Genomic DNA, 12276 nt, shown 5'->3' on the forward strand with positions numbered 1-12276 from the left:
TTTTACCTCTCCCCTCCATAATGAAGTAAACACATTTTCAAAACAACAAACTATACACAGAGAGTTCGGCACATGTGAAACTCAGAAGTCTATCAGAGTGTTTTGCTAAACTCAACTCCACATACATACATATAAACTAAACTACATATGCATATACTTGGCTACAACTAATGGCTAAGTATTAATTGTAGAAAGTGAAGCAAAGTGACCTTTGCTGCTACACATTCTCATAGGGAATGCATACAGACACCAAACACGGTGGTAAAAACCTTAAAAGAAGATCACAAAACCAGAGCATGAGTTTGTTAACATCTATCTTCCAAAGCAATGGGTACACTCCTTGTTCCTTGTAACTTCACAAAAATTTTAAGGATCTCTACCAAACCACTTCTTCTAATGCAGTGCTTTATATTTGTCTTCTTTAAAAGACCTAAATTACAAAATGGTAAAGTGGGCCAACACCAAAGATTGAGCTGCAGTTTCAAGCACCCACCTTTCAATTTTTGATGGTTGTATGAATTAGTTGTCTCTAGTTACCTGACCACATACACTTTTTCAGCAGCAGATTTCTTAAAATAGTGAGAGAAACATTAAGACAATCACAGAATCATGGAATCATTAGGTTGGAAAAGACCTTCAAGATCATCAAGTCCAGCTGTTAGCCCAGCACAGCCAAGTCCATCACTAAACCACATCCCTAAGCACCGCATCTACATGTTTCTTAAATACCCCCAGGGATGGTGATTCCACCACCTCCCTGGGCAGCCTGTTCCAATGCTTCACCACACTTTCAGTGAAGAAAGTTTTCCTAATCTCCAATCTAAACCTCCCCTGGCGCAACTTGCAGCCGTTTCCTCTTGTCCTGTCACTTGTTACCTGGGAGAAGAGACCAACCCCCACCTGCCCACAGCCTCCTGTCAGGCAGCTGCAGAGAGCAGCAAGGTCCCCCCTGAGCCTCCAGACTAAACACCCCCAGCCCCCTCAGCGGCTCCCCACAAGACCTGTGCCCCAGCCCCTTCCCCAGCCCCGCTGCCCGTCTCTGGACACGCTGCAGCCCCTCTACGTCCCTCTTGCAGAGAGGGGCCCAGACCTGAACACAGGGTTCGAGGGGCGGCCTCAGCAGTGCCCAGTGCAGGGGGACGGTCACTGCCCTGGTCCTGCTGGCCACACTGCTGGGGACACCAGCCAGGGTGCTGCTGGCCGCCTGGGCCCCCTGGGCACACTGCTGGCTCCTGCCCAGCCGGCCGTCACCCAGCACCCCCAGGCCCTTTCCCACCAGGCCCTTTCCAGCCGCTCTGCCCCAGCCTGTAGCGCTGCGTGGGGCTGGTGTGACCCAAGGGCAGGACCCGGCACTGAGCCCTGCTGAACCTCACACGACTGGCCTGGGCCCATCGCTCCAGCCTGCCCAGGTCCCTCTGCAGAGCCTCCTGCCCTCAGGCGGGTCAACACTCCCCCCAGCTTGGTGTCATCTGCAAACTGGCTGAGGGTGCACTCGATCCCCTCGTCCAGATTGTTGATAAAGGTATTAAACAGGGCTGGCCCCAATGCTGAGCCCAGGGGAACACCACTTGTGACCGGCCACCAGCTGGATGTAACTCCGTTCACCACCACGCTTTGGGCTTGGCTGTCCAGCCAGCTTTTAACCCAGTGCAGAGCACACCCACCCAAGTCCTGAACAGTCAGTTTTTCCAGGAGAATGCTGTGGGAGACAGTGTGAAAGGCTTTAATAAGGTCCAGTTAAAAAACATCCACAGCCCTTCCCTCATCCATTAGGAGAGTCATCTTCTGGCAGAAGGAGATCAGGTTTGTCAAGCAGGACCTGCCTTTCATAACCCCATGCTGGCTGGGCCTGACCCCCCTGTTGTCCTGCATGTGCTGCATGATGGCACTGAGGATGATGGTGCTTCACTATCCTTCCCCAGCACCAAGGTCAGCCCTTCTTTTAAGATGGGTGTCACGCTGGCTAACCTCCAGCCTTCTGGGACCTCCCCAGTTAGCCAGGGCTGCTGATAAATTATGGAGTGACTTGGCGAGCTCCTCCGCCGGCTCTCTCCGTATCCTTGGCATATATAACCTGCCATCCCACAGCACTGTGTTGCTAACAGCAGGCCATTGTAAAAACAGGTAATACATGGAAGAATTGAAGTTGCACAAACTGAGTCATAATATTCCTTGCAGAGCTGGCATACCATCTGCTTCACGTACCGTTCAGATCAAGAACATCTACCATCAGATTCTCAGAGACAGGTGTCGGAAAGCCTGTGGCAGATGATTATAAAGCCATCCACCTGGAAGGAATGTCTGCTCTGATGAGGTGATGAGGTATGACAAGATTTTTTGAAAACACACTAAGTGAAGAGTGCGTGGTTTTGTAATGTAAAATAAAATCTTGTTCTTATCCCACGAACGGTTTTGTTTTGACACCATGATACTTGTTGTGAGAAAGCTAGTGTATTCTGTAGTACATATATATGTGCATTTCATCTGTATGTATACATGCATGTTTCTGGCCTCGGTTCAAAGCCTACACAAGCCACAAAGCATTCGCCTATGCCCTTTTAAGAAGTTCTTCGTATTGCTATTACTACTTGTTACCCAACCACAAGTTTCTTCTGTTTCCATTCCATCTGTCATAGTCTGGCACCTTAATATGGACCTTCAGGACAGGCCAATGAACAGGCAACAAGAAGGCACTGCAGTCCATGAGCAGGCACACCAGCTGCAGTTAAACCCCTCACATCTGAATGCTTTCTTCAGAGAAAGCCAACACTGCCCATAAATTCTGTTTATGGTCTATAACCACTTCTGTGTGATGCAACAAGTACCTGAATAAATCATGGTATAACCGTAACATGGAGGCATACTTTTTAGGACTAGGCACTTGCAATGCACTGTCTGTTACAAAATAAACTACTCCGAGAAAATGTATGTTTCCTCTGTTCTTACTGGAATGCCAACTTACCATGTGAACGACGCCAGTCACACCAACAACTTCCAGCAGGCCATCATCAATGCGCGGTTTCTCAAAGCGGCTATCACTCTCAGACCCCCAGAGATCAGCTCCAGACCCCCAGCTGCATAAAGAGCACACCACAGTGACTGCCTGCAGATGTGCCATCTGCCACAGGGCACCCAGCCCAGTACCCTGCTAGGGGTGGCTCGTTTGCCAGACTTCAAAAGCTAGACATTGCTCCCCACCAGCTGGAGGAGACAACACAGCTTTCCTGCGCTGTAGAAGCAGCAAGTGTTTTCCTAAGATTTGGAAGACTTCTGACCAGATCTTTTAGGAGTGAAAGAAGGAGTCAGGTAAGTAGTTTCCACGTGGAAGAAAAAGAACAGGCAAGAGGAAAGTAACTTCAAAGAGCTTTAGTTTGATGGGAAATACAGGCTACAGCTACGCTAACCCTTAACTTCCAAGACTTAAGAACTTAACACAGATCTTACTGGTCTTGACAATACTCACGGAAGCTACTGAGGAGAAACTAAAGCTGAAACAACTAGCAAGTTTTTATTCTTGTACCTGACCAAACTCACTTGCAGTTAGGCAGGTACTCCTGCACTTCAGTCCTCTGAAATGCTTCTCTCGACTTAACACCATGTTGCTTTTCGTGAAGTATCAGCCCTTCTTACTCAAATAATTTGCTTATTGTTTTAGTGCATTGACTTCTCAGTACTAATCGTGATCTTTTCTTCTCCATAGTTCTCATGTGCAACGTATACTTGTGTGTATGTGCATGTGCACATACCTGCGTGTACATGTAAATATATATATTTGAATAAAAAGTTGGAACATTTTCAGAATAAAATGGAAAGATATACAGGTAGTTTAAGGTAAGAGTGTACTTGAAATGTATGGCAGCACTAATTACCTGCTGGTTCTGTGCAAACAGAAAACCTGCCTCTACCAACAGCACACCTAAAGGAAGCCAGATTTCCTGCAGATTTGCCTTCCTTTCCTCCACAGCAGTAACTCTAGCTCCCTGCAGGTTTCAGGACAGCCCCTAGAACCCTGTAGAAGGTATGTGAGCGGTGGGTTTTCCACAGCTACCTGGGTAGCATCATCAGCTCCACATATACTGACCAGATGGCTGTAGTACCTAGACAGTGTTTGACAGTTGAATCCTGACTGGCTTTCACTGCAGAAACTGCTTAGATGCCTGGTCTCTAGCATGCCAGAAAGTGTGTGCAAGCTGATCATCTTTGATCCTTCTACAAGTCACAGAGAAATCCAGTGGACCGTTCAAACAGTCTGGGGGAGGTAGAAAATGGTAGTGGAGAGAAGCCACAGGCCTACAACCATGCCTAAAAAGTCATGTTTCACTAAAAAACTGGTCCAAAAGAAGTCTGAAGACCTTTAGTGAGGAAATCATTCCAAATTGCTGTTAGAACACAGAAGAAGTAGCAAATGTGGGGGGTTTGCCCTGGGAAAACAAGACAGTACTACTTTTATGTGGAGTAAGCTTGTGACTTTCAAAGGATCAGAACGCTGATGTCAAAATAGTATTAAGAGCTATCTCCTTAGCTGCAGCTGCAAAGCCAGTGAGTCACACTGTAATCAAAAAAACCTAGTAACAACCATCTATTAATATAGATCATTTAACATTTTATCTAGCCATTTGGCATTTGATACTTAAATACCAAGCAGCATTTCCACACATAAAGCCACATATACATATTCATCCACACAGGCTCCTTCCTCTCCTTGTTACCTGGGTATATTAATAAAAATGAGTCCTTCTATACTTGGTAATTCCACCTCGTGCTGGTCCACTTGAAGCTTTATGTCTTTGTGAAGATTTCTGGTATGACTTATCTTCTGCAGCCCAACTTTCACATAAACTCCTTTGTTGTGAAACCTAGGAGCAGACACACATCCTGTAACTAAAAGGTAAAGCCCAGCCCAGCACTCTTCCTCATATATATACCAGTACTGTCCTCTAGCAGGTAATTACGTTTGAAGAGTTTTTCAATTAAATGCTCTCCAAATTCTTCCTAATTTTACTGCAGAAACGAGGCACAAGCTACAGACTGCTACTTTATATACTTTTTGCTTAAGGGATGATTCGTGCTGTCCAGGCATGTGGAGATCTGTGAAATTTTATTACAGAAACATCATCCCTTCTTATAGCATTACCTCAATGCAATGCCTCTTTGAAATGTAAACTTCTCCACTGAAAACCTGTATTTTTAATTAAGACCTAGAGGTCTTCAGGAAACATTTTAAAATGTTTTCTCATGCAAATCTAGAATAATTGAGGCACAAAACCTTTGCAAGGCTTTGCTTTACCTATTTGAAATACACTCAGCTGCAGAAACTTAAAACACACTTAGTAATGTTAACCTGTGACAGAGCTCTAACACTTCGAATTTTAAAGTAAAAAAAGAGAAAGATTTCATGGCAACCCTAGAAATGTCAAAATATTTTAAGAATAACACAAACAAATGTTAGTTAAACACAGTAAATTCTTCTAGAATGTAAATCTTTGGATACATGACCTTCAGGGCAACCTTAAAATAAGAAGTGTAATTTCCATTATTTGACCCTAGTAGCACATGGGTGTCATTGGAATCCAACCCTGAAAAATCTCTCTAGGATTACATGTAAATCCTGTAGACATTCAACTAGGGAAAGACAGTCAGTTTAGCATGTGGGTTATAGTCAACTCTTCAGACAGACTGTTCAGGTCTTTTGAATTATTACATTGGGAATTATTAGTCCTACATGCTAATAGTTTAAACAGCACTGAATTAAAGGTATCTTATGTAACACCATTTAATATAGGTTTCTACTCCAGACAAGATGTATCTATACTAAGACAGGTTTTGTCTACTTCGGATACAACTGAAAAATAACACAAAATTGGTGGGAAACACAATACTTCTAAATATTCCCAAGAAGTACTAATTTTTGTTGCATGAAGAAGGAAGCCTGTAGAAACTGAAAGAATACAACTGCAGACACAGTCCTGAATTATGTGACTCCTAAGAGACACTTATGGACCACTGAGGTCCACAAGATCCAGAAACGTTGGGTAACAGCACCCCACACAACGAAGGGTAAATCTGTCAGAGATTAAATCCCATCACTCCTGTCCTGCATACATATTCCACTCCATTTCTGTATTATTAGGACATTAAGACTAAATAATAATGTTACCATGCCAATTTGTACCCAGTGGTTTTGAAGGTGACAGAAATACTTTATGATTAAAATGGTCAGCCAAGTTGGAAGGGTCATCTTCACACATCAGTCACTAGAGACAATCATTACCCCTCTTAGCACATCTACATGTGGGACACAATCTGGGGAGAAAGTGCCAGTGGAAGGCACTTCTAGCAGCAGCCAATAACGCACTAGCTTGCCACTTGGGCAGAAAGAATACGCATCTCCTAAAACAAACCCTTGGTTAGACACATTTTGCAGACAGTAGTTTCACCACAGTTAATTAGCAAGGTGGGAAGGAGGAAGCTGTCCTCGGAGCAGTGTCCAACACCTTATCTGTGCTGAAAGAAATCAAGGTTTATATTAGGTGAGACCCACATTGCAGTCACTGCTGTAAATGACACTGATGGAGATAAGAGAGGAGGGCAGGGCATTACATGCAGCTCATCCACCCCCACGGAGCCACCTAGTCCTTGCATCAGATTGGCTCTAACACTCGCATCATTATGTTATCCCATAACCATCTGGAAGGCTCTCTAGAGTACAGATATGGAAGTAACATCCTACTGCTCAGATGAGTATGAGGGAACCACACAGCTCAGGAATCACCCTTTGGTTTGTTTTTCTACAAAAAGATGCACTACAAGCATAGCCAACACTCATATACTACCTGATGCCCCACTGTCTACACCCATAAAGCTACATACACCCTTTCTGAGGGGCATTCAGAAGGCTGAACTAATTCTTCAGTTTAGCAAATTTAATATCTCAGAATAGATGAAGTTAAAATGTAATCCTCTACAGGGCCAGTTTAATGAATTATGAAAATAAACAATTTTAAGTATTGCATGCCTGTATTTATCCTTGCTAGAGCAAATTGCAAAACACCTGTTACTTTTAAAAAGTCCCATGAACAAGGCTCCATAGACTCAGGGAGACACCACAGCATCAACATACACCGTTGGTTTAATTATCTCTGTGGCTGTTGTCTGAGCATCAAGCACCTCAGGTGGCCAGAGGAAGCAAGGAAGGCTTGCTTGTCCTGCTGCTAACGACCAGAAGAAGCAAGTAACTGCTTTCCAGGCTTTCATGAATACAAAATAAAGAAGCCAGTCCTCAAGAGCTGTAAAGACATGAAGTAAGCTGATGCAGAAAGCCATACTTTTCACAGCTCTTGCCAACTGCTGCACACCTAGAAGGGTAGGTTGGGGGAACTCTTTTTTGAAGGTGAGAGGTAAGAAATCTGCGTGCCAGGCCTTTTTAAATGAACTGCGATTTCCCATGAGCACTAATAAACAGAGAGGTAACGTCCCTCAGCAGCACATCTCTCAGAACTGCAGCACATAGCACGGAAAGCTATCAAGCGGAACAAAATGACCGCCTGCGGTCTAGTCCTGCAATTCAACAAGCCCACCACTGGGTGGGAAACCACCACTGCAGAAGAGCTCTGACCAATAATTGGCATCCGATGGGGTGCATTTATTAGGGTGATTTTACCGTCTGGGAAAAAACTTTACCAGGTTCACATACAGAGGACCCAAAATGGAAAAAAAAATGAGTTAGATGGTGGCCATTGTAGTATTTTAAAACCCACAACTGACAAATTGAACCAATACTTTCAAAACTTTCCCCAAGCAAGAGACAGAACGGTTCTGTATCTTTGTAAAACAATTCCAAACTTGTTTTAAATCATGCAGAATATTCTTTCTGCCTAACCTTACATCCAGGAGACTGCCTGCCATAGCAGTCTCCTTCTAATTTTGGATGGCACAAACAAGATGTGGTCTCTTCTGTAACAGGCAACCCTAAAGACTGCTCCAGGATCCCACGGGAATACAAGAATGAAGACAGATGCCCTGATCCTTCAAGTTTTGCACTAAGAAACAAATTCACATAGCTTTACAACAATGTAAAACCATCACTGCCACAACACACACTATTCGTATCTGCCCTGTGATGCAAGTTCAGCACTGAATGCCCTGGAGGCATGTCATCACTGCACTGTGAGCTGCTAGCCAAAGGTAAAGAGTCCTGAGCAAGTGGAGAGATGCTACAGTGTGAGGCCAGAGAGCACACAGCTCTTAGGACATCTACCAGCTTAAGGTCTTGATTCAGAAGAGCACCCAAGCCCATTTTTCTTTCAAGGACTATCTGCAATTTCTGTTGCCACAACCTGAAACTTCCCATTCTGCACTCAGGAGCTGCCAGTTTACAGGCCAGCAGCTGCTGCATCTGGCATTAAGTAGCCATCCTTCTTAGCTAATTTACTGAAAATAATTTAAAAAGTGCTACTTGCTGGCAAGAGTGTCTACTTGCATATCCTGGGAAAGGGTAAAGCCAGGAATTTTAACAATCATGGTCACAGACAGTCAAAGGCAACAATCATGTGTCAGTACCTCAGTACCAATTCATTATTTCATGTTCCTTTTCCAGATCTTGAATCACAGAAATATACAGTCCTTCAGATTCACAAAGAAAATAATAGTCTTCTCTTCTTTCCCACATGCCCTTCAAGACACCCTGCTGGCTTGGTGTCCAAACAGGCACATAAAAGGACCAAGCCATTGCCCAGTGCACTGCAGGTGCTGAACACCGTGAACTGACTGAGATGAAGATTCAAGGGATGAAAATCACACAGGGCAATAAAAGGCAAAGTATAACCCTTAAATACAGTGGTAATAAGAAAGGATACATTTTTTACAATGCTGCAGCTTTACCAAGTCAGAGTAGTATATTTTAAAGGAAGAATGAACTCTTACATTATATTAATTGCACAAGTAAATCTAGAACAGTTTTATACACTAGAATAGGCATTGCTATATGCAAACTTACTGCACAGGTTTACTACCTATGATGTTTTCAGTCCAGTGGATTGAAAATACAAACGAGTGCCTAACAGTAACTTATGTAGCAAAACCAGTATCCTGTACTATTTCATTTTGAAAAAAAAAACATTAGCAATGCCTGTAAAGATAGACAGCACACTGCACAATAGGTGGGATAACACATTGTTACGCCCATAACCGGTCAGAGAATATTTTTAATAGTTAGAATTTGAATAGAACATAGTTGTAGCTGTCTGTAACTCCCTCTGGCAACTGAAGAAACAATTTAGAAGACATTTACTCAGAAACATAGGAGAAAGCAGACAAAACCAGTGTCTACAAGGAATTACTACCCATTAATTACACAAATGTGTTTCTTGTTCTCATAATTTTCAGTGTTTATGGGAAGAAGAAAAAGTACTATTATGGATTGATCTGCATGCCACGAAGGAGGAAGGTCTCTCTCCACACCTTTTTAATCATGCAGTCTTACTTGAGATACAGAGATTTTTTTTATCCCTATTACCAGCACACAGAGGCTACCACAGCATAAGCAAGGGTGGGAAAGGGATGAAGAGGTTCTGAACAGTATGTTTATTGCTCATGTAGCAGCACTGCCCCCCTCCTGCTAAAGGCTTTGAATAAAAGATATGACTGCTACCTCAAAACGTCAATGAACTCAACATTGGAGTTATTGGGACATAAGTATACTGAATAATAACGACAGGGCTTCCAAAAACTGCTTTGGTGCTCTCTTGGTAAGGAAAAAAACCCCAAAACCAAAAAACCAAATACAACCCCCAAATTCTGCGTCTATGAGTACCTGGCTAACAGAATTGCTCCCTGTGTCAGCTCTGACTCAAGCAATATTGTTTGTAGATACCCGTAGCATTTCAAGATTACCAGCCATAGTGTAAGTTGTGCAATGCCACACAGTTGCCCTTCCTTGTTTCCCCAGGATTACCTGCTGTTAAATTTCCCTGGTTCTTCTTCTCTAGCATGATGAAAGTCCAAGCTCAACTCTGCATCGATGCCAAGACCACAGTAATTGTTCATCTGTACAATCTGACAAAAAAAAATTTGTATTATTTCCTCCTTACATTTATAAATGAATAGGTTCTGAAGTTTTTCAACAAAAGCAAGCTTTGCAGATGATCCTTTCAAGTCACTTGCACCTTGACAGATTCTGGAAAAATTTTCCAGAAACACTACACTAAAAATAAAGCTGTACGGACAACTGCTGACATATGTAGTAATTACTTCCAAAGTCTTCGAAATTTAATCTTAATTGCAAGTAATAAGCATAATAAAACATAAGTAAAAACAAATGCAGAAATAAAACCAACACAACTTCTCAAAGCAATCCTATGCAATAACTATACAAGTTGCTGAACACTAACACCACTATTATTTTTGACATCAGCCATGGATTTATCATGACATCACAGACACTTCCCCTTACTTTGGAAGGTGACCAGCTTACACCATATGAGTGAAGAACCCAACTTCACTCACTCAGCTGCATTTTAAATAGCTCGCTATACACCAGTCTCAAGTTTCTACAGATTTCAACCATTTCTGCAGTTAATTCTTCCTTTGCATGCCAGTCCATTCCACAGCTTTTCTATCCTAGTCCTTGAGTCTCCCACCCTTCACCTTTAAAAAGCAGATCAGGCACTCAAGGCAAATCAACGCCTGCCTCCATCAAGTGAAAAATAGCTGGAACTTGAGCAACTTAAATCTTCCAATTAACAAATAACACCTAGGATTTTCCAGCAACTGGACTAAAATCTTAAACAATTCTACCATTATTACAGTTTCCTAATTTCTTTTTGCTACTCCCTCATCCAATAACTTTGTTTTGTCTGAAGAGAAACAGAACCAAGACTTACACAAAGCTCTGAAGTCACCATCTACAACTAACATTTTTATTTTCCTTAAGAGAAGCAAGTAATACAAGCCAAGGGACAGGGACTTTCACACAAAAAATAAAATGGATGCTAAAATAAAACAGATGCCACATATATAGACAAACAATGGCAGTAAGATGACAGAAGGATTACTTGCTGTATATGCTAGCAACTCCTAGTCATTTTTTAAACTGTTGAAGTCAAGATGAGAGTACTTTTTTGGGGTGAGGGGTTGTGTTTTGGTCAACACTTCAGCTCCACTAGTGTTCTGAAAAGTGTTTGGCGTTCCTTCAAAAGCTTTTCTTATTTGACAAATAAATTTATTTCCAGCTTAAGCAAATACGTATGCCATTGCCACTTTATAATCCTCCACCAGATACTTTTTGTCAAACAGCTATGCAGTCTGTTCTGCAGCCCACCAGTCCTATCAAAACTGAAGCACTAGACACAGAGGTATGCTGTATTCACTAAAGAATAGCTCAGTAAGGCCCAGGCTCAAAGGCAGGTGAGCAATAAAAGATTAAACTATGATTAAAGATTATCTATCCTCTTTGTGATTTTCACTAGAACAGCAGTTCCTAAGAATTAAACCCAAATAGTGCTCAGCTCACCTTTGGAGGCTCAGGTTCTGCAATGCCATTCTCTGCACCTTCAGCTGGCTCTTCTGCATCCAAAAGGATAGTCCAGCGATCCATAAGAACGTCATCCGCCTCATCCACGGAAACCAAAATCGAGTAGGGGTCTTCCCCACTGTAGCCAGCTCCCCAGCGCAAGACTCTCCCTAAGTCATTACCTGGACAACAATGAAGAACCCCAAAATGCAACTGCATTTGACAGCCTAGCTAAAAGCATCAAACAATGCATCAGCCCTGACTTACAAATCAAACTGCATTAGCTCCAAACGAGTCATGGAAGTAGTTAGATTGGAGTGAAAAGTTAACAAGCAGAAAGAATACCTAAGCATTGTAGTGGTCGCACCTGTGCTTAGTATCACATATAGATACACTGTCTCATCTCAAAAGTTTTCACAAGAAGGGATGGAAAAACCTGTTATGGAGTTGAGAGTCAGGGAGCAGCTGAGTTCACTGGTTTGCAGCAACGGCAGATGCATCTGTGGTTGTCAAGGGGAGAATATTTTGCCCTCTCCAGCTCCTGGACACTCGCAAATACCCATACCAACACCACTGCAGCTTGGTTTTCCTTCAGAAAGTGTGACTGACATTTCCTTGAAAAGCTCATCCTGCATTTGCAATCCAACACCAGCCAGAACTGAGTTACAGTATCTCTATTGCAAGTGAGCTGTTTGTCGGACAGGTAAATAAATATAAACCTTCTGAAGGACTTCTACCCTCAGAAGAATGGTGCTTGCTGTAATTCT

At 42.8% G+C, this 12276-nt stretch overlaps 1 protein-coding gene across 1 annotated transcript in view; it reads right to left on the reverse strand.

The window, feature by feature from the left end:
* The window catches only part of DGKQ (diacylglycerol kinase theta), a 109075-nt gene that overhangs the window by 9331 nt on the left and 87468 nt on the right, over nt 1-12276 (reverse strand). Inside the window, exons 18-21 of the mRNA XM_037373287.1 lie at nt 11510-11691; nt 9953-10053; nt 4710-4856; nt 2963-3074 (exon numbers count right to left, since the gene is read on the reverse strand). Coding sequence (XP_037229184.1) covers nt 2963-3074; nt 4710-4856; nt 9953-10053; nt 11510-11691 — 542 coding nt within the window. The remainder of the gene's footprint in view (nt 1-2962; nt 3075-4709; nt 4857-9952; nt 10054-11509; nt 11692-12276) is intronic.

Source organism: Falco rusticolus, chromosome Z (genome assembly GCF_015220075.1).
Source record: "Falco rusticolus isolate bFalRus1 chromosome Z, bFalRus1.pri, whole genome shotgun sequence".
NCBI classification, from domain to species: domain Eukaryota; kingdom Metazoa; phylum Chordata; class Aves; order Falconiformes; family Falconidae; genus Falco; species Falco rusticolus.